The sequence below is a fragment of the Oncorhynchus keta genome, chromosome 32 (genome assembly GCF_023373465.1).
Source record: "Oncorhynchus keta strain PuntledgeMale-10-30-2019 chromosome 32, Oket_V2, whole genome shotgun sequence".
In the NCBI taxonomy this organism is placed as follows: domain Eukaryota; kingdom Metazoa; phylum Chordata; class Actinopteri; order Salmoniformes; family Salmonidae; genus Oncorhynchus; species Oncorhynchus keta.
The window spans coordinates 8315980-8338937 of NC_068452.1; the positions used below are offsets into that span (position 1 = coordinate 8315980).

A 22958-nucleotide genomic window follows, 5' to 3' on the forward strand; every position below is an offset into this window, starting at 1 on the left:
CAAAAAAGCTTTACGGAAAAAGCACACCATGCAATAATCTGAGTACAGCGCTCAGGCACCAAAACAAGCCATACAGATACCCGTCATGTTGTGGAGTCAACAGAAGTCAGAAATAGCATTAAAATATTCACTTACCTTTGATGATCTTCATCGGAATGCACTCCCAGGAATCCCAGTTCTACAACAAATGTTTGTTTTGTTCGATAAAGTCCATCATTTATGTCCAAATACCTCCTTTTTGTTCTTGCATTTAATTCACAAATACAAATTCACGAGATGCAGGCACTTAGTCCAGACGAAAAGTCAAAAAGTTCCATTACAGTTCGTAGAAACATGTCAAACGATGTATAGACAATTCCTTTGACAACCGGACAATTCTTTGTCTTTAGAAATGAAAAGGAACGCAGCTCGCTCTCACAACCGCACGCATGACTTAGCTCATGGCATTCTGCCAGACCCCTTAGTCAAACAGCTCTTATTTGCTCCCCCTTCACAGTAGAAGCATTAAACAAGGTTCTAAAAACTAGTGGAAGCCCTAGGAAGTGCAATCAGACCAAATTTACACTGCATCTTGGATAAGCAAAGACTTGAAAACCTACAAATCTCATATTTCCCACTTCCTGGTTGGATTTTCTCTCAGGTTTTTGCCTGCCATATGAGTTATGTTATACTCACAGACATCATTCAAAACGTTTTAGTAACTTCAGAGTGTTTTCTATCCAGATCTACTAATAATATGCATATCTTAGCTTCTGGGCCTGAGTAGCAGGCAGTTTACTCTGGGCACCTTATTCATCCAAGCTACTACCAGCCATAAGAAGTTTTTAAGTAAAAGCCTAAAACTATCTGGTTTTAAATGTACTTATGTACCGTGGTGGGAAAAGTACTACATTTTCATACTTGAGTAAAAGTAAAAAGTAATTCATATTCCTTATATTACGCATATATATATATATATATATATATATATATATATATATCGCTGGTTGTATTGTCCCCTAACTAATCAGAAACATTGCATATGCAGTAAGAAGTTACTGGGACCTAATTGGTTAAATCGCAGTCATGTGGTAAATCATGAGCACCTAGGCTACAGGGAAGCCTGCAGCTTGGTCAGCGCACGCCCGGCAAATATGAAATATTGTCAGTGAAAAGCATCTAAAAACAGCCCTAGCCTATCTCAATGTTTCAAAAATTCAATCGCAGAATAAACACAAGGCACATTTTTTCCTGATTGATCCTTTCAAATGATTTAACTGTAAAACGTACTGTAGTTTATTCCCATTAGTAGGCTACAACAAACTGGTGTACCAGGACTAATCTATTGGCACCAGCGGAGAGCGTCGGACATATGCCTGTTGAGTGCGCATATTCACTGTCTTCATTGGGCAAGTCAGTGCCACTGGAAAGTTTCGCGCAATACTTTCCTCCTGTCTAGATGTATGTCATATTGTACAATATGTATCGTATCCCCTTTTCGCAGGCCTAGATTCGATTAAATAAATGTATTCTAGTTCGGGCTGAGCTGCTACGCCAAACATGAGAAACTCACACGCCTCCTATGATGTGTATTTAATTATGTTTGTTTACTGTCGGTCTCGGATGGTCGGCGGTGTTGTAAACGGTTTTAACCTGTGCTGCCTGACTTGGCATTAGGCCTAATAACGGGCTTGTTTGACAAGGGAAACGTGTGGTGTTTCTTGGTCACATGTATCACGTGTTATGTGATGCAATTGCACAAATTTTCACTTACAATGTCGATGTTTTTGCTGGAAAATGTTGGCCCATCTCCAGACACTTTTACTCGGCCCCAGACACAGCAATTTCTGCCTATGCCTCAGATGGAGAGACAGGGGAGGGGGCACATACTCCAAAGTCAATTTCAAACGCAATATTTGTGTTTATTGTGTTATATTGATAGGCACGTGAATTGGACCATATTGCTTTTCTACTTGAGCATTTGAAATGAAACAGGTACTTTTTGTTTCATGGAATATGTATGGGAGTCAAAAGTACATATTTTCTGTAGGAATAGAGCAGAGTAAAAGTACAAGTTGTCAAACAGATACCCCCCAAAAAAAACTGCTTAAGACTTTCAAGTATTATTACTTTTTTGGGACATTGGTGAAGCTCACTACCATGTACTATCAATCTGATATGTGCTGGAGTTTGGCAGAGAGTCAGCAATGTCAGGATTGGCAATACCGGAGTCTGGTTCCTTGAGGGGATGTCAAAGCCACTCTCAGGCCTGCAGCGAGACAGCTGCTGTTTACAAACACATTTAGTCCTTGTAAATAGTTTAGAGATACATAGAAACTCAGACCAAGCAGTGAGGATAGCAATAACACAAATCCTTTTAAAACAGCATCCACAAATTGCCATAGGATGGACATGAGATGTCAGTACCCCAGTACAGTTGTAAATGAACTGGTAAAAATGGCAGGTCCTAGACTTACTCTGTGTCACAGCACATGTATAGTTCACTGAGATGTTTGCCAAATAGTGTGTTGAATATATTAGAGTAAGTACTGGGAAATAAAAATGAGTCACGTCCCTTATCATGGCACTTCACACATGCACACTTTGATGTAACCCAATAAAGACAGCCTGACATCTTGAATCACAGCACACATTTATAGCAGCAGCCCCCCACCCCACGGCAGTCGGTTTGGTCATCAACTTTCCTGATCCACCTTAACAGCTGTAGTCTGAAGCACACAGGCCCCCCTCAGTCAACACAGTCAGAGATGGGAGAGGGCCGTGAAAACTAGGGCACAACAAAACTGACCCCTTTCCCTCAAACCAGAGGCACAGATCCAACAGAGAGAGAGTGGGAGGGTGTAGGCTGGGGAAGAGAGAGACATTTGTGGAAGGCTGTGTGGCTGTTAAAGGAGCGAAGCCCACAGAAATCCACCATCGACGTCCCCAGAAGTCCGATGTCCCCACAAGTTTGATGTCCCTTCAAGTCTGCTCCAAGTGAGGACCTCGGCGCTACGCATTTCCTCTTCATTGTCCATTTTCTGGTCAGTGTTTCCACGTACAAACTGCACCATGCACAAGCGTACGAAGGTGAAGATGACGTTCTTTGTGATCCTGGTGGGTATGGCGTCCATGTTTACGGCGGTGGTGACGGACCATTGGGCCGTGCTGAGCCCGCGGGTGGAGCAGGTGAACGCGACGTGTGAGGCGGCCCACTTTGGCCTCTGGAGGCTGTGTAAGAAGGTCATCTACATCAGTGAGGTGGACTACAATGGAAAGGGTTGTGGCCCCATCAGCTTACCTGGAGGTAAGACAAGATAACACGGAGACGGCTTTATAGGTTGGACCTGAAAATCTGCACTGTCTGTGTCTATGCTAACCCTGAACCTCTCTATCTCTAACCTCACTATCCAATGTCTGAGGCTACTTAATGTAACACACTTTAAAACATTGTCTGTGTCTATAAGTTCAAACGGATACACACTAATTACTGACTGAGAAATATGTGCTATCACACAGTATTAAAAACAGTATTTGGATTGTTGGAACAGGCCTGAGAGACGGGGTTTGGTGGAAGGGGGTCAGTTAGCTCTTGTTAAGGTCATGGTTCAACACTTAGTGGTTAGCCATGTCACCAAGCACCAGTCATCTTTGCAATGTGGTCAGCTAATGTTCCTCTTAAACCACAAGCCTTCCTGGTGTGTAAAACTGCTTGTTTTATTTAATTGAGATATTGAGGCTTCAGAAGCTCAACAGTGTGAGGATTAGCATATGCTACAATAAATAGCACAGCAATAAGATAAACTAAGTCGAGCACGTTCAGACTGACCACAATACTTTCAGACTAATCTTGACCTTTAAAGTCCCAATCCAGCTACATCCCCACAGTAATCAAACGATGAGGTGTCTCTCTCCCCCAAGCTGAGGTGTTTGCCAGCTCCTCAGCAACTAAGAACTCTTGAAGCTGCAGTATCCCCTGAGTCCCAGCTCTAACAAGGCAAGCTCCAAGGCCTTAACATACACTCTATAATGACTGCAGTTATCATTTACTCCAATCAAAACAGGACCTAGGGCAGAATCCAATCTGGACCACGGAAGATCCGTTTTGTAGCACGGTTGACATTTAAAAAGGTAATTTCCAATCTGCAGCATTTACTTTGAATGTGATCTCCGCGACTGTGGTAACATTGCCTTTAAATGGTGCACAGCCAAAAAGGGGCGATCGGATTGAATCCCGGCTTTATCCGACCATTGAATGACAACTGATGCTTTGATCCCACTACACTAACTTGTGATGACTCACACTAAATGTTGAGTCAATATCACATTGAGTGAGAAATAAACTCATCGACAGGAAGGGGAATAGTTGAGTGGAGCTTGTAAAAGCAATACAACACATAGCTTTAATGTAAGGAGCACTACCACTGTCTGACTGCGCCGTTGGTTCGGGAATGCGCCAAGCTTAACATTGTAAATCCCTTAATTCTTTATAGCTAGGAGGGGTCAGCCAAGAATGTTTACAAAATGAGTCCCAACCCGGCATTTCCACCTGTTCATTAAAGTGCCTGCACCAGTCGACATTATGAAATTCCCAGAGGCCCAGAGGTGAGCTAACTATGGAGTGGGCACATTTGCTTCAGAGAATCTAGCCAAGATTGTCCTAAGGGTGTGTGTGTGTTCGGGCAAGGCACCTTTGCTGATTGAACCCTTTAAATAGCGGAGCAGTCAGAAAGACCTCAAGAAACGCAGGGCTGAACGTAGCATAAATCATTCTGCTTTGTATCAGACCCTTACTAAAGTAAGGAACACTGTTGTGCAGGTTATTTAGAGATACCCAAACTTACAGTGTCTTATTAGATACATAGTGTTGAGTACCAACAGACGTATCATGGATACATTTGGTGGTCAGTGTGGGTGGTCAAAATCCACACAGAGCTGGCTTTTACAGTTGAAGTCGGAAGTTTACATACATTTAGGTTGGAGTCATTAAAACTCGTTTTTCAACCGCTCCACACATTTCTTGTTAACAAACTATAGTTTTGGCAAGTCGGTTAGGACATTTACTTTGTGCATGACATAAGTAATTTTTCCAACAATTGTTTACAGACAGAATATTTCACTGTATCACAATTCCAGTGAGTCAGAAGTTCATATACACTAAGTTGACTGTGCCTTTAAACAGCTTGGAAAATTCCAGAAAATTATGTCATGGCTTTAGAAGCTTCTGATAGGCTAATTGACATATTTAGAGTCAATTGGGGGTGTACCTGTGGATGTATTTCAAGGCCTACCTTCAAACATCATGGGGAAATCAGCCAAGACTGTTGACCTCCACAAGTCTGGTTCATCCTTTAGGAGCAATTTCCAAATGCCTGAAGGTACCACGTTCATCTGTACACACAATAGTACGCAAGTATAAACACCATGGGACCATGCAGCCGTCCTACCGCTCAGAAAGAAGACGTGTTCTGTCTCCTAGAGATTAAAGTACTTTGGTGCAAAAAGTGCAAATCAATCCCAGAACAACAGCAAAGGACCTTGTGAAGATGCTGGAGGAAACAGGTACAAAAGTATCTATATCCAAAGTAAAACGAGTCCTATATAGACATAACCTGAAAGGCCGCTCAGCAAGGAAGAAGCCACTGCTCCAAAACCTCCATAAAAAAGCCAGACTACGGTTTGCAATTGCACATGGGGTCAAAGATTGTACTTTTTGGAGAAATGTCCTCTGGTCTGATGAAACAAAAATATAACCTTTTGGCCATAATGACCACTTATGTTTGGAGGAAAAAGGGGGATGCTTGCAAGCTGAAGAACACCATCCCAACCGTGAAGAACGGGGGGCAGCATCATGTTGTGGGGGTGCTTTACTGCAGGAGGGACTGGTACACTTCACAAAATAGATGGCATCATGAGGCAGGAAAATAATGTGGATATATTGAAGCAACATCTCAAGACATCCGTCAGGAAGTTAAAGCTTGGTCACAAATGTGTCTTCCAAATGGACAATGACCCCAAGCATACTTCCAAAGTTGTGGCAAAATGGCTTAAGGACAACAAACTCAAGGTATTGGAGTGGCCATCACAAAGCCCGTACCTCAATCCTATAGAAAATGTGTTGGATGAACTGAAAAAGTGTGTGCGAGCAAGGAGGTCTTACAAACCTAACTCCGTTACACCAGCTCTGTCTGGAATGGGCAAAAATTCATCAAACTTATTGTGGGAAGCGGAAGGCTACCCGAACGTTTGACCCAAGTTAAACAATTTGAAGGCAATGCTACCAAATACTAATTGAGTGTATGTAACTTCTGACCCACTGGGAATGTGATGAAAGAAGTCAAATCTGAAATAAATCCCTCTACTATTATTCTGACACTTCACATTCTTAAAATAAAGTGGTGATCCTAACTGACCTAAAACAGGGATTTTTACTAGGATTAAATGTCAGGAATTGTGAAAAACTGAGTTTAAATGTATTTGGCTAAGGTATATGTAAACTTTCGACTTCAACTGTACATTTTTGAAAAATAACTCATTGGCGAAACTACAGACAACTCACATTCCTTAACCCTGATCACAAAAGAAAAAGCCTAAACCTATTTTCAAATAGTCTTTATGGGGAAAAACTCAATGAATATCTTGTTGCTAAAACTCCCTTGTTGCTAACAACAAAATGTGCCTACATTGCTAATGCCACACATACAGCATTGCGTGTGAAGTAAATCAAATCAAATGTTATTGGTCACATACACATGGTTAGCAGATGTTAATGCGAGGTTAGCGAAATGCTTGTGCTTCTAGTTCCAACTATGCAGTAATATCTAACAAATTCACAACAACTACCTTATACACACAAATGTAAAGGGGCGATGGCGTGCGGAATAGGCAAGATGCAGTAGATGGTATAGAATACAGTATATACATATGAGATGAGTAATGTAGGATATGTAATCCTTATTAAAGTGCCATTATTTAAAGTAACTAGTGATATAACTTTATTAAGTGCATTTATTTAAGTGGCCAGAGATATGAGTCTGTATGTTGGCAGCAGCCTCTCTATGTTCGTGATGGCTGTTTAACAGTCTGATGGCCTTGAGATAGAAGCTGTTCTTCAGTCTCTCGGTCCCAGCTTTTATGCACCTGTACTGACCTCCCCTTCTGGATGATAGCGGGGTGAACAGTCAGTGGCTCGGATGGTTGTTGTCCTTGATGATCTTTTTGGCTTTGGGTGACATCGGGTGCTGTGGGTGTCCTGGGGGGCTGTAGACCCTACCACATACGTCTCGTGTTTGAGCCGTTGAATTGCGACTCTACTTTCTCTCTACTCACGCTTTGCCTGTTTGATTACCATGCGGAGGGAATAGCTGCACAGTTTGTTTTCCGTCTGTTTCTGGTCGCCTTGCTATGATTAAAAGCGATGGTGGGAGGGGGGTATTCACAGCTGTGACTTTAATCTTCTTGGAAGATAACGCGGTCAGCAAACAAAAAAAGTAATGCAGTGGATAGACGCCAAGAGGAATATAACCTTTCTAGTAGGTACAATGCCAGGCACCAGGGTTTCATTTGGTATCGCTAACTCTATTTGGGAATGAATAGCAATATTTATTATAGCCTCACATCTTAATGAGAGAAATACCAACCACTATGACAGTTCCTGCCCCTCTGTCATCTCTAAGTGATCCTCCATGGGTTTTGCCATCTGTTGGAATAAACAATGTATGTATATTGTAGCTAGTAGTCTACATAGATCAAGGAGAAATGGAGATCTATGTATATGTGTACATAAAGGTTGCTTTCCACTGTTGCTCACCTTGTTTGCCTTCCTAAATAATCATAACAGATGGTTAAAAAAAATAAGAATGACTGTAAAACAGGATATTGACATAACTCATTACATATGAATACTGTCCAGAACAGCAAACATACAATCTAGGTCAGGGATGTGGCGAGATGTTCAGCAGAATCCAATATAGCAACTGTTACAGAAACAAAGATATCGGCGGGATTTTCTGTTGTGCGCAGCACTATGCAGGGGGCCAATGGAGGATAAATATAGGCTGTGCAAATACCCAGCTGTCCTGGGGTAAGAGCCGTGAGGGAGTCAAGTGTGTGCACACCTTCAGAGCCCATCTGAGTGACAAGGGCACCTGCACAAGCCAGGCATAGCCCTTCAACCCCTAACCCCCTCCCTGGCGCTGCCCTGCTACCCACCGTCCAAAATCATTTCCCATCCCATCGGGGTGGTCTACAAGGGTCCTGGGGTAGGCTAGTCAAAGCCCGGGCATGTAGACAACCGGAACTTCAACCACACACCAGTGCTGGGAGGGGCAACCCGGGCTGTGGATGTGCCAATGATGATTTGTTGCATGTTGGTCTTTCTGGTTTGCTTTTCTGTATATAATGATCTCAATGGTAGACTATCTAAATGGTTGGTTATATGTCCCTATTTCTATTTTAGACGTGAGCTTAAATATTTGTGGGTCATTTTCGAGTGGGTCATCATAGGGTGGGTCATTTTCGGCTACAACACGACACGTTGTAGCTATAGCCAGGCAAAGAGAATGAAAACATGGGGCTCAAAGAAATGCCTCACTTATGTTGATGAAATTGCACACAAACTTACTGTGAAGCGCCTCATTACAACACGATAGCGGAGGCTTATTTTCATCTCCTCACCTTTCTAAAGATAGATGAAGGTTTGTTTAGTGGTGCGTAGAATTTCTGTTTTGAGTAGGTCAGCTAATTGATACGCTATTGACTTACCAGTTGAGTTCCATCGCGTGCTATTTACTTATCGTCTCTTTGAGATGTTGACGTCGGCGAAGTGGCTCCTAGTTAGGTTGCGGTTTGGACTCCATTCGCACTGAAATGTATATAACCCTGTTGGTGTGGGTGTCACTGGAATGTTACAAAGTTGGACCACCCTGGCATTACTAATCCACTCACTGATAGACAGAGCATTGTCTGGACATGTGCCGAGTCATACGGTTCCGGGGTGGAATTAATACAACACAAAGAGAGCCACGGCATCTAGTAGTGTGGGACTATATCCATGGATGTTGTAGTAGGATGTCCCTTGGGGGTATCCATACCTAGGTATGACGAGGGTTAGGTTAGTAAACATGCTGGAGCTAGAACCTCATTGTCTTGTGTCCTTATTTTAGACAATACTACATGGTGTCAGAAGTGGTTTTAATAATCACATAAATGTGAAGGACGTACCAAGTAAATCGTACATTCAGGCTGTTTCGAAGCAGGGAGGGGAGGGCACAGTGTTGGAGATAAAAGACCGCATGTCATTATTTTGCTAGCTAACGAGCAAGGACTAAGTTACTGTTAAGCAACATGTTGCAAGAGGAAAAAACAGGCGCGATTTCAGGGTTTGCGACTCTAAGTTCAACAGGCTCTGGCGCAAACACGGACAGGCCAGTGGCTAGTGCTGACGGATTTCGCATTAGTCCCCCGGAGAATTTTGATTGTATGGACATTCAAAACTGGCCAAAATGGATCAGGCACTTTGAAAGGTACAGGGGTAGCATCAGGCTTAAACGTGAAAAATGAGGCATTTCAAGTTAATACACTGATCTACTCTATGGGTGATGAGGCCGAGAATATATTAAATGTTTCAACGTTGACTGAGGAAGAGAAACTTAACTACAGTTAAATACTGTTTTGAAACGCATTTTGTAGGGAGACACAACATTATATTTGAAAGAGCTAGGTTTAATATGCGCAAACAGCGGCAGGGTGAAACCGCGAACAGTTGTATCACAGCTGTTCACAAACTAGCAGAACATTGTCAGTTTGGCGCGCTCAGGGGAGAGCTGATCTGAGATCGGATTGTAGTGGGAATAAGAAAGATCACTTTCTGAAAAGTTACAGTTGGACTCCCAGTTTACCTTGTCCAAAGCTGTGAATCAGGTTAGGCAGAGTGAGACAGTAAAAAGACAGCAGACGATGCTGCGCGACAGCAGCTCCCTGAAGAGCGAAGAGTGAGGAAATAAATGCATTTTCATACCTGAGCTAAAAAAAAAAGGGGGGGGGAAACACAGAACAGAGACAGACTGGAGAAAACAATCACAGACAGCACCAGTAGCTAGTTCAAGTGTTTGTCGCAGATGTGGGAAAATCCCCTTTCCACAGATGGAAAGATTGCCCAGCAAAGGATGCGGAATGCAGGAAATGTCACAGGAGAGGACACTTTTCAGCTGTCTGTCGATTCAAGCAAATGCATGAGGTCTCAGAGGAGGTACAGCAGGACAGCATCTTTCTGGGAGAAGTAAGGGAAAACAATGCTGGCTGGCATTCAAACATTAAACTCAATGGGGAGGTTGTGTCATTTAAACTATGTAATATTGATATGTGTAAACATATTGAATTATAATTGGATGCATTTTCCCGCCTTATCATACTGTGCTATGATTGGTTAAGACCACTCAAATGGTTAGGTCATGGTCAGTTTGATCCTGGTTGGCGATACGTGAACATGCCAGTTATAGCTAGCTAATAAAGAGCTACGTTAAGAAATATCCTGTAGTAGTGCATTTTATTATATATATTTAACTCTGTTTATTAAGTTTTACACACACAACACAAAGCAATATAAATAATATACTCAACTAGAAAAAATATATAAAAAAATAAAATAAAAATAGCTTTAAATATACCATACTTTAGACAAGTTAAACACACCAGGCAGAAGGCTACAAAGGGCAATCTATAGTACAGGGACAGAGCAAACACCTTACCATTGTTCCTGTAAACAGTCAAGGGATAAGGGTGGAGAAATGCAACCACTCACAGACAGTCATGGCCACAGACCGACCATCCACTGGACCAAAAATAAAGTTTACAATGCTTTAAAATAAAAAAAATAGAATGATTATTCATGTAGGCGTGAACAAAGTGTACAAATAACTGGGAGCTCACACTTCAGTCTCTGCCTGGGCAAGATGAACAAGGCATCTGAGGGCCACAATCGATAAGCACATGGACCTTAATGCCCCCCCAGCAAAAACACAGAGAGAAGCTCCTCCAACCCTTAAGTCACAGGGGGGTCAAATACAGACGTATTTTAGTATTAATTGGAATTCCATCAGAGGATGGACTGTTTAAAGTAAGACCGGGATGGAGCCCAAGCCTCATTAAACAGTTTGGGGTTCCCACGTGAATTGAATTGAATTTTTTCTAGTTTCAGAGAGCACAACACATCTCTCACCAAATATTTATAAGATGGGGGAGCTGCCATCTTCCAGTTCTGTAGTATTAGCTGTCTAGCTAAAAGAGTTGTATAAGCAACAGTGTCTGACTGGATTCTTGATAGGGGGGTACCCATGGGCAGTACTCCAAAAAGGGCTATAAGGGGAGACGGATCTATAACAGTGTCATATATATCAGAGAAACATTTAAATATTAATTCCCAGAAACCTGACAGTTTATGACAGCCCCAAAATATATGCAACAGTGTGGCTGGTTCCACTTTACATCTGACACAGGTAGGATCAAAATCTGAGAATATTCTTCCAAGCTTCCTAGGGGCGCAATTTCAGATGTATATGCAATCATTCATGACTTACAGAACCTTCTTTGGTGCCTTTAAAGACTCGATGGGAAAAGGATTTGGGGGAAGACGCCTGGGAATCTGTGCTGCACAGGGTGCACTCGTCCTCTTGGATACGGTGAACCAATTGAATGAGGCTGTGTCTAGTGATAAAAGAGGACGAGTTCTGTAAGTCATGAATGATTGCATATACATCTGAAATTGCGCCCCTAGGAAGCTTGTTCAACTCCAAGATGCTCTCTATAGCTGTATTCGCAGGCCTATGGGGAAATCCAGGTGTGTTAGCTCTGACAAAGTTTCTAGTCTGGAGATAGTGGAAAAAGTGGGATTGGGGGAGATTGAACTTTTCCTGCAGCTGAGAAAAAGAGGCAAATGTATCATCAAAGAATAATTGGGCTAGCGAGGAGAGGCCTAGTGAGTGCCAAATGCCCCATCATTCAAAGATGGAGGAAATATGTTCTGATTGATTGGGCCTGGTAGAGAGAAGCCTCGGGGGCTAAAGGCTAAACGGAACTGATTCCAAATTTGAAGAGACTGCTTTACAATTGGGTTGACACACCTTTTGCCTAGGGACACTGGGAGAGACGAGCACAACACAGAGGAAAGTGCTGCAGGTTTACACGATTCAGACTCCATCTGGACCCAGAGTGGTCTAGGGCCAGTAGGATCAGTCTGCAGCCAGTACAGAAGGGCTCTGAAATTTGCAGCCCAGTAGTATGTCTGAACATTTGGTAGAGCTAAATGACCTAGGCTTCTGTAAATGTTTTCTACCAATCCGTGGTACCTTGCCATCCCAAATCAAATGCATGAATGTTTGATCCAGTGAAATAAAGACATATTTTGGCATAAAAATGGGTAAACATTGAAATAAATATAAAAATTTGGGCAACACATTCATTTTAATGACATTAATCCTTCTGATAAGAGAAAGGGGTAGCGAATTCCAAAAAGTAAAAGATTGTTTCAAACTGTCTGCTAGAGCAACAAAGTTTTCCTGAAACAAATTTGAATATTTCCTTTTCACTTTAACTCCCAAGTAGGTGAATTGATCCCAGACAATCCTAAACTGAGAACTTGTAAAAGAGCACTTTAAAGCAGCCTTGTTTACCGGAAAAAGCTCACTCTTGCCTAGATTCAGCTTGTACCCTGAGATTGATCCAAACTTTTTAAGAACAGATAGGGCACGTGGCAATGAGGTATCAGGGTTGGAGATAAACAAAAGGAGGTCGTCAGCATATAGCGAGACTTTCTGCTCCCAGCCCGCCCTGATTATGCCTTGAATGGCATCATTAGAGCGTAGTGCAATGGCGAGAGGCTCGATTGCCAAAGCAAACAACAAGGGGGAGAGTGGGCAACCCTGTCTGGATCCGCGGTGCAAGGGAAAATAGTCAGAGGACAAGTTATTAGTCCGTACCGAAGCCATGGGGGAAAAATAAGGAATCTTTATCCACGCAATGAATTTGGGGCCAAAGCCAAATCTATAAAGGGCAGCTGTTAGGTAATCCCACTCAACGCGGTCAAACGCTTTTTCGGCATCAAGTGAGACCCCCACCTCCGGGTCCTCCGACGCTGGGGAGTACAGTATATTCATAAGGCACCTAATATTGAAAAATAAATGCCTATTTCTCACAAAGCCAGTCTGGTCAGAGTGTATTACTTGGTGCAGCAAGCCTTCCATACGGATGGCTAAAAGCTTAGCTAGGATTTTGTAATCACAGTTTAAAAGCGAGATTGGGCGATAGGATCCACATTCCAGGGGGTCTTTGTTTTTTTAAATAGTAATGAAATTGAAGCCTGATAAAGACTAGGCGGTAGCTTTGAAGTTTTAAGGCACTCTGCAAATAGTCGAGACAAGAATGGGCAAAGCAGACCAGAAAACGTCCTGTAAAATTCAGTTGGAAAACCGTCCGGACCCGGTGATTTACCACTTTTCATTGCGGACACTGCTGTTGCAATCTCCTCAGGTGTAAATTCTTCTTCTAGACAGTCATGGGAGTCTGTATCAATTGAAGGCATATTCAAGCCATTAACGAAGGAATCAATCAGCAAAGGGTCTTGAGGGGATTCAGAGGTGTATAGCGCAGAGTAAAATTGTTTGAATTGATCATTGATCTCTTTATGTATAACTGTGGTGGCACCAGACGGGGTCCTTATTTGTGTGATTAAACGTGAGGCCTCAGATTTACGGATCTGATGTGCAAGGAGTTTTACTGGCCTTGTCGCCTTGTTCATAGACTTTGTATCGAGCTCGCAAGAGTAACTGTTCAGCTTGCCTGGTAGAAAGCTCATCAAATTCAGATTGGAGTAGTTGGCGCTCTTTATGCAGATCAGAGGAAGGATCCGTAGCATACTTCTCATCCAGTGTGGCTATGGACTCGCTCAGGTCCCGAAGTCACTGAGAGAGAACTCTGTTTTGGTTGGCTGTATAAGAAATAATTCGGCCACGTAGGTATGCTTTGAGAGACTCCCATATGGTAGAGCAGGACATACCTGGTGTTGAATTAGTTTCTAGGAATAAGGTGATTTCAGAAGAAATTAAATTGACAAACTCCTTATCTGAGAGTAAAATGGGGTTGAGACGCCATTGATAACACATAAGAGGTCGCTGGGGAAACTCTAGTTCAAGCACTAATGGTGAATGGTCAGAAATAACAATATTCTCGTAAGTACACTGCCGAAGGTTAGGCAGAAGGTTTTGGTCCAAAAATAAGTAATCAATCCGGGAGTATGTTTGATGAACATGAGAATAAAAGGAATACTGTCTATCTGTAGGATGTAGGAAACGCCAGGCCTTAAACATAGCATATTTCTGAAGAAAGGATTGAATAAGCAGGGCACATTTAGATGGGCCTGTAGTTGTTTGTGAGGACTTGTCAAGAACTGGGGACATTTTACAGTTGAAATCCCCCCCTAAAATCAACAAATGAGAATCTAAATTGGGAATAGCAGACAGAAAGGAAGAAATTAAACTTGTGTCATCCCAATTGGGAGCATAAACACTAGCCAAAACAAGAGGGGTAGAAAACAGTTTACCGGTTACTATGACGTATGGTCCCTTAGGATCAGCAATAACCTCAGAAGCTACAAAGGGAGTAGCTTTATCAACCAGAATAGCAGCACCTCTTGATTTACGATGAAAGTTCGAGTGGAACACTTGACCAACAGCATAGAATGGAAAAGCAATGAGCGCCCAAAACCCCCAGAATAACTTGTCTCAGAGTAATAATGTACGGTGGTAGATCTTTGGAAAAAGTAGAGAAGAAAAACTAAAAAGACAGAATGACAACATTAGAACTGAACAATTCAACCTCCCCATCCCAGACAATACCTCCCCAAACGAGGTACAAGTCTAAATAGAACATGTTCTCTTCGCACAGCCTGTCTGTGAGAGTGCGGTCTTAAACCTAAACCCACAGTCCCACTCTTTAAAGTCTCGTTTTGTTAGTGGATCAAGCAGCAAAAATAAAGATTTTTATGTATTTATAAAAAATGTAAAATAAATGAAAAAGGTGAATCCCTTGTGTAAACGGAATGACAAAAGCACCACTTGTAGACTTGTATATAATGATATTCCCAGTCTTATAACAGGCATTGAGAGAGAAAATAAATCAAATGTATAAAGGCTCTCAGCCAAAAACCTAATTTGAAGTAAGAAAATCGTAGTAAGACAATCAAAAATAATAGTAATTATAATAGTAGTCTAGTTGACGCTGAGACAGCTTACAACCAATACCAAAAAACTGTGTGCGCAACGTTGAACGTTTGCTGGGCATACAGCCTAGAAACACAGGAGTTAAGTAAAACCTTAATACAATTAAATGAAAGTGACTGAATGCTTGTAAGGCACCCACACTAGATGATCAAAACATTAGATCACATCAAATAAGCCTGAATGGGTTCGCCAACTATACAAGACTAGCCTGTTATATCTAAACATAATTGTACCACCGGTGGGTTACTTACTATCCACAGTTCGCAAGCAACAGTTGCTGAACTGTGAGCATGTTCAAGACTTCTTGATGTGACGTTGAATGTGAGCCATAGCCTCATCCGGAGACTCAAATGTGTGGTCTTTACCCTCATGAGATAGCCATAAACGGGCCGGGAATCGCAGTCCATACTTCACACCTGGATGGTCCCGAAGTACTCGTTTGGCCTGTTTGGCCTGTCCGAAAGATGCGCGCTGCATGGAAACAGTGGGGGAGTAGTCCTGGTAGATGGAGAAGCTCTGTCCTTGAAAGCTCAGAGTGGTATTGCGGGCTCGTCGGAGGATCTCCATCTTCTCATGAAAAAAGTGCACTTGAAGAATCATGTCACGGGGCCTCTCAATCAGGGGCTTTTCATCTAAGGCAAGAACATCCTTCAGCAGCCCTGAAACTAAATCCGTGGCGAGATGCATTTCCGCTGACTCTGGGACCGAAACAAGTCTCAGATTATTGCAGCGGGAGAATCCCTCTAAACTCACACAGCTTTCCTTCACCTTTTTCAAATCCGCAGCTAGGCGTTTCACTTCAGCCTACAGGGATGTAGTTAAGTCGGAGACATTGGTAGCGGAGGTCTCCAGTGCTGCAATCGTTGTAGTGTGCGACGCCGTTGTTGTTTTGAGTGATGTGATTGCTGGCATAGTCTCGTTCCACAGGATGGTTAAATCTGCTTTTAAAGTATCAGAAACCTGTATTCGGGCCTCAATCGTAGCAACCACCTCCGTTTTCATTTCAACTATCTCAGAGCGTAGTAGTTTGATGGCCTCGAGAATGTTCATTTCAGCGCCGCCAGGCCAAGCTGACAGATAGTGCAGCAGTGCAAAAAGGGATGGCCCAGGCAGGAGGAACTGCCTCAGCTGCTGAAGCCCTATCGGGTGCACCAAAGTGACTTCCACTGTCATGGAGACCTTCTCATGAAAGGACAACGGAGAGTTATCCCAGAGACTCTACAACCAGAAATGTTAGACAGAGTGCATGAGGGACACATGGGGATAATCAAATGCAGACTGAGGGCTCAACAGTCAGTGTAGTGGCTTGGTCTGAGTACTCAGATTGCCAAGCTGGTAGCCCATTGTGAGGTCTGTACAAAATGTCAACCTTGTCATCCGGAGCCAATGGCAACAGAGCTGTCAAAACGGCCATGGCAAAAGGATAAGGGCAGATATGTTCTATTGGGAAAATGACACTTATCTGCTAGTGGTAGATTACTACTCAAGATACATTGAAATAGCAAAGACACCCATAACCACATCAGCTGGTGTTATCAATGGATTAAAGTAAATTTTTTCCAGGCGAGGGGTCGCTGAGGTCCTGGTTACAGATAACGCTCTCCAGTTCTCTGCAAGCTCCTTTTCTGCTGTTGCCGCAGAGTATGACTTCACATGTGACCAGTAGCCCCTACCATGCACAGAGTAATGGTGAGGCAGAGAGAGCTGTGAAAACAGTCAAGGGACTGCTGAAAAAGAACAAGGATCCATACAGGGCTCTGTTAGCTTACAGAGTTACACCACTGCATCATGGGCCGTCGCCTGCCGAGCTCCTGACGGGCAGGAGGCTGCATTCCCCATTGCCTGTCTCGCCGGCTCAGCTTAAACCCTGATGGCCTAACAGGAAGGCCTTCGGTGAGAGGGACAAAGGGCTGAAACAAATGCAAACTGGAGACTTTAAATCGGAGACACCGTGCTACGGAGAGGCAAGAGCTGGCAGAAGGTCAACGGATTACAAACTCAAAGACATCAGCAATAGTGCTGAGGAAAGCGGATGCCCCACGGTCCTATGTGGTGGACACAGGCTCAGAAGAGGTACAAAAGGAACAAAACGCACCTCAGAGCTCTCCTTTCTTCAGCCGTACAGACTGAGGCTACAGAAAATGCACAAAAAGAGGGTGAAGGAGAGAGAATGCCCACAGAGCCACAATGTGAGGGGCCTCCTGGGTGGGGCAGTGGTCTAAGGCACTGCATCGCAGTGCTAGCTGTGCCACCAGAGACTCTGGGTTTGTGCCCAGACTCTGTCGCAGCCGGCCGCGACCGGGAGGTCCGTCGTCCGGGTTAGGGAGGGTTTGGCCGGTAGGGATATCCTTGTCTCATCGCGCACTAGCGACTCCTGTGGCGGGCCGGGCGCAGTGCGCGCTGACCAGGTCACTAGGTGCACGGTGTTTCCTTAGACACATTGGTGCGGCTGGCTTCCGGGTTGGATGCGCGCTGTGTTAAGAAGCAGTGCGGCTTGGTTGGGTTGTGTTTCGGAGGACGCATGGCTCTCGACTTCGTCTCTCCCGAGCCCGTACGGGAGTTGTAGCGATAGTAAGTACTAACAATTGGATACCATGAAATTGGGGAGAAAAAATAAAAAAAGGGATGTGAAGCTCTGAAAGACTATGTTACGTGAAGAGAAAACATACTGTTGGGGACCATACCCAGCAAAAAGAGACTGTTGTACCTAAGTTAATGTTCATACTGTGTGATTTAATGCTTTCATACTGTTTCAGGGTGGGAAGTAGCATGTTAGAGAATAATACTGGTTTCCAAATTGCATTTCAGTTATGCTTCAGTGGTTATGCATGTTGAGTTCTTGTTCATGGGAGAGGGGAAGATGTTGTAGGATGTCCCTTGGGGGTATCCGTACCTAGGTATGACATGCGAGGGTTAGGTTAGTAAACATGCGGGAGCGAGAACCTCATTGTCGTGCGTCCTTATTTTTAGATAATACTACAGATGTGGATAGACATGGGGGAGCCTTAGATACAAGTCCTTATAGAGACCTGGGTTTGAATTCCAAGCACATATACTGTAAGCCAGTTCCTGGAAGGCCTGAGTCTCTTTCTTCTACCCATCATTAGAGAGACCTTTTGAGTGTCTTCCAATGCCATTAGAGAGCACATACCATGTGTGTGCGAAGGAGCGTGCATGTGTGCTTGCCTACCTGCGTTCATAGTGTGTGTGTGTGTATTTGTGCCAACCTGACTGACTGCCTTCATATTGTGTGTGTGCGTGTGTCTCTAAAGGTGAGGATGGGAGTGTGTAACGAGGACATCAAAAGCTAATGAGGCGAGCGCCGCCACCGCATAATTGGCATAATCCCTGGATTTAGTGTTTCAATTAACGAACACAGAAGGACAACAACACTGCCTGTTCAAGTGTATCATGATGCAGCGTGGGCTCTCTCTCCTCTCAGCGCAATGAAATGGACACTTGGTCTTCAGCATGACGACAACAATCCCTTCTGGTCCATTACAGTTATTAACACAGGAGTTCGTGGTGCTGAGAGATACTACCGAAGCTAGAGCCAAGGCTTTTGTTTGAGGGGTGAACGACTTAAAATGGCTGGGTTGAGCTGAGGCGACTCAGCAATTGACCTTTAAAGGCCCGAATGTACTCTGACTCTTCTATAAACTAGCTCTCTCTCTCTAAACAAAAAAAATTGAATTCTGTGGCTCGCCACCTCATTCCCCTGCCCGCCTTACTTAATAAAAAGAGCAGACAAGCCAGTTGCTAAGTAACCACCTCTGGGTTTTCCCTTGATGGCCAGTCTCTGTCCTCATTCACAAAAACATCCTCTATTAGTGAGAGTGAAAACATGAACACATTTAGATCTTTTTTCATGGTCCTTTACCTTACCAAAACCAATCATTGTCAGGTTGTATAATAGTCGTATAAGGATGTTTTGTGAGCATATTTTAAGTAACCAGAACAATACATCTTTATCTGGTGGAAATCTGGTGATCTGACTAGACAACAAGCAAAATGTGACATATTTAACTTTAGCTTTTCATCCTGTACTGAAAAATACATCTTTAACTGGTTGTAACACAGACCAGTTGGTTGTACTCTGATTATATGATGATGTCTTCTCAACCAGAAAACCAGTTTACACCGAGAAAATTAAGTCATTAATCACGTGCCAAATTTGGTCTGCTGGATTCTACTCATTAAAGAGTGCTTTGCTGGCGCCATGTATGGGCGGATATAAGAAAGGCTGGAGCTGATGTGATAACATGCTTAGCTCACATAATTCTACATGACAGCCTGTAACTTACTCCTGCGTGGTCGTTGCAGTTGGCCCAGAACATTAGATGCCACGTATCTGATGCAGAGCAGGCCTCTCGGGTGACAGAACAGAGTTGAGCGACTCTGAAGCCCCCACCCCCCAAACGTCTGAGTGACACAGCAGTCTGTCGCCGCTGTTTACAAATATAGTTTCCCTGGCGAATGGATGTTTTGAAGTTCTGGTTTAGCATCAAAGCGTAGGGCGATACTCCTAGCCCTCTGCAATCGCTGTGATCGTATTCTGTGGGTCAGCTTTTACTTGTGCTTAGCACGGATCCCCAGGGGTTAACACATTGGTCCTGGCAAAGTGAATGGGATGCCCCGATAGGCTGCGTGTGAGTTTCAAGTTAGTGGAGGCTAAAAATAAAGAAATGCATGCATCTATCTATTTGCAGACTAATGTAAGATATAGCCTTCTATTCCTAACATGATGAGTAGATTGGATAGTCATAAACTAGGCTAATAATATAACTAACTCACTGTTCGCAAAAAGATACCGTTCTGCTTTTCTTTTCCTTTATTTGCACACGTCCAGAGCTCGGCTAGATGGACATTTTTACGAGAATCCGAAAAGAAATGGCCATTTATAAACATTTCATACAGTTCTACGACACTTTCGTCTCCTAACAGAATCTTTAATGCCACCAAAATCGCAGGCTACTCTGACAGACTCAGATCAATAAAGACGTCAAAAATGCAACCATCTAATCAAGGCCTCTGAAAAGGGAAGGCACTACAGTGTTGCCAACTCCTCAGTAAGGAAAGTAGCTATTGGCTGCCCTAAAAGTCGCTAAATGACGTCATCGCCTAATTTGCAATGTGCTTGTAATTGTGATGGAAGCTGTAAGAGAGAGGAATTAACGTCCTGGTGAGAGACAAAAAGTTAGTAAAAAAACATCCTAAATATGTTTAGAACACACACAGTGAATAAGAACCAGATATTTGAGGCCATACTCCTCCTTCAGCACTTTATGGACCCATTGTTAATTCCAGTCATAACAGAGGCATTGTCAGTCCCTATCCCCAGAAGTTTCTCTTTTTTAAGACAACACTTCTCGAGGAAAGCCACAACAGCACGGGCTATAGATTTGGCATCTCCTCTCTCCAACTCAACAAGCCCCAGAAATGTTGATACAATTGTCTGCTTGGTATCACTAAAGTACCTTATCACAACCCCCAGGTACTTAGAAACACTTACATCTGTGGACTCATCGAGGAGGAGGCTGGTCACCCACATCTGCGACCAACTTTTTCAGAAAGTATGGTGCTAGAACGAACACCAGTAATCATCTCTGTGCACTTTGTCCTGTGCATTTTGAAGTGGGTAGCAGCAGTGGAGTCTGAGAAAGCAGCTCTACAAGCTTCTCCAATGTGATCACATGCCAGCATGGAACAGTGTTCAGCGACAGCTCATGCCATGGTGGCCACAGCCTTTTTTGCAGAGTCAATTTTTTAAACCATAACTGGCAGCTTGTTTTTTTTGGGGTGGAACTCAGTTTGGCGTAGAAGTCTGCCTTACAATACAGGCAGTATGCCCGTGTATCATCTCCAATAAACGGATTCAACCAACCTTTGAATTCAAGGTTTGATTCCCACTCCTTTCTGTATTTTTGAGTGTACAGTTTAGACTGAGACATGATGAGCTAGCCAGCTAGATGTTTAGCTTATGTCACAGAGAGGCACACACAGTGGACAAGGTGAGTAAGTGACTGAGGCTGTGTGAGTCAAATTTGTGCAGTGATTTATTTTAGAGAAAGAACATTTTACATTTACATCCCGCCCTGAATGTAAGCCAGGGCGGAATCAGCCAGCGGGAGCTTCCCGCATGCGCGATTCATTTACAGTCTGGACGTGGAGGGGTGAACATCTCCTGCTCTGACTGCAGCTGGGAGGGACTGTTGCGCGAGGACTGGGCCGCCTGCGAGTGCTTTGGGACAGGGGTGGGGCCCACGGCAGCACCCGCTGCTCGTTGAGAAGAGTAAGAACGATATGTGCTTTCACTTCAGAGTCTCCAATAACACCACAAAAAGTCGCTAGATTTGTCGCTAGTCGATTTAAAAAATAAAAGTAAATACTTGCTAAATATAGCGACAAAGTTGCTAAGTTGGCAACAATGGAGACACAGGCTATGACGTTTAACTAGCCTGGGGGAGGAAATTATTGTCCTTACAGGAACAGGGACCCAATGAATAAGACAGTGAATATGCACACTCACCGGGGATATGGCCGATGGTCTCCGCTATAGAGTGCCAATAAAATACGCTACTGTTCGCTCAATGGCCTATTGTGAGTTGAGAATTTTGATAGCCTAATTGCACTGACAGCAGCAAATCAACAATCAGCTATCTGAAATGGTGTGCCGCCTGCCCAATTTCACGCTTCTCAACTGTAGGTTATGCCCTTGGCATTGTGATTTAAAACAATCCACAGCTATTTTTTTTTAAAGAAGCAAATCATCCTCTGTGGCTCAATCATTTATTTATTTTTGTTTACACAGAAGTAATTATATCATTTTGGCAAGTTTAATTAAAAGTACTTCCTATTGGATGCGCAATTTATGGATGCCCAACATAACCTGTTAACACAAAATCAGACACTGTCAATCAACAGGGTGCAGATAGATAAGGGTTTTATATAAACCATCAGATGAAAGGGGTGCGCCTAAATGTTGATCCATGTGGATTAACAACTACAGAATGCTCGTTCATCGGTTATGCAAGTAGTTTTAAGGTAGTCCAGGTAAAAAGCATCAAAATCCTTGTATCTGTTTTTTATGAAGTTAGCATCTTTACATTTGTGGAAGTCTCGTGAAACAGTTTTTGGTAAACACATTGGTCTAATTACACCATTTTTATTTCCGAAGTGTTGTGCATCTATTATGAAATATAGCTATTTTCACAATGATTTAGTAACTTCTATGATGTTCAGTGTATTGATGAGAAACATTGCCTGAAGTGCTACTATCTGAACCTCCAGCTGACTGTGTTTTCATGTCTCCAACAGCGGAGAACTGCACTTACTTCAAACACTTCACTCCTGGGGACGAGTCTGAGATTTTTGAAGTCAAAACCCAGAAAGGTAAGGTTTATTTTGTGCCTCATCCATACACAAGTTAATAATGGCTAACGCACCATGATTCTGATTTGTAACTTTCATGTACACTGAGTGTACAAAACATTAGGAACATCTTCCTACTATTGTGTTGCAGCCAGACATACCCCTTCATTCTAAGCCTTACCCACATAACCAATGGTGCCTTGGGGCTGGATTCAATCCACGTCACCAAAGTTCAGCGCGACAGCGCGTTTGAAATGTACAGGTAATTTCCGATTGAGCCGACTTATGGAGTCCTAACTGTCAATGCAGTCGGAAGATTGCCTTTACTTTCCTAAC

The 22958-nt window shown here is 43.2% G+C and overlaps 1 protein-coding gene across 1 annotated transcript in view; it reads left to right on the forward strand.

Moving 5' to 3' along the window:
- The first annotated feature begins 2703 nt into the window (after positions 1–2703).
- Positions 2704–22958, forward strand: part of LOC118364981 (voltage-dependent calcium channel gamma-1 subunit-like) — a 30518-nt gene continuing 10263 nt past the window's right edge. Inside the window, exons 1-2 of the mRNA XM_035746843.2 lie at positions 2704–3286; positions 22569–22643. Coding sequence (XP_035602736.1) covers positions 3052–3286; positions 22569–22643 — 310 coding nt within the window. The 5' untranslated portion in view covers positions 2704–3051. The remainder of the gene's footprint in view (positions 3287–22568; positions 22644–22958) is intronic.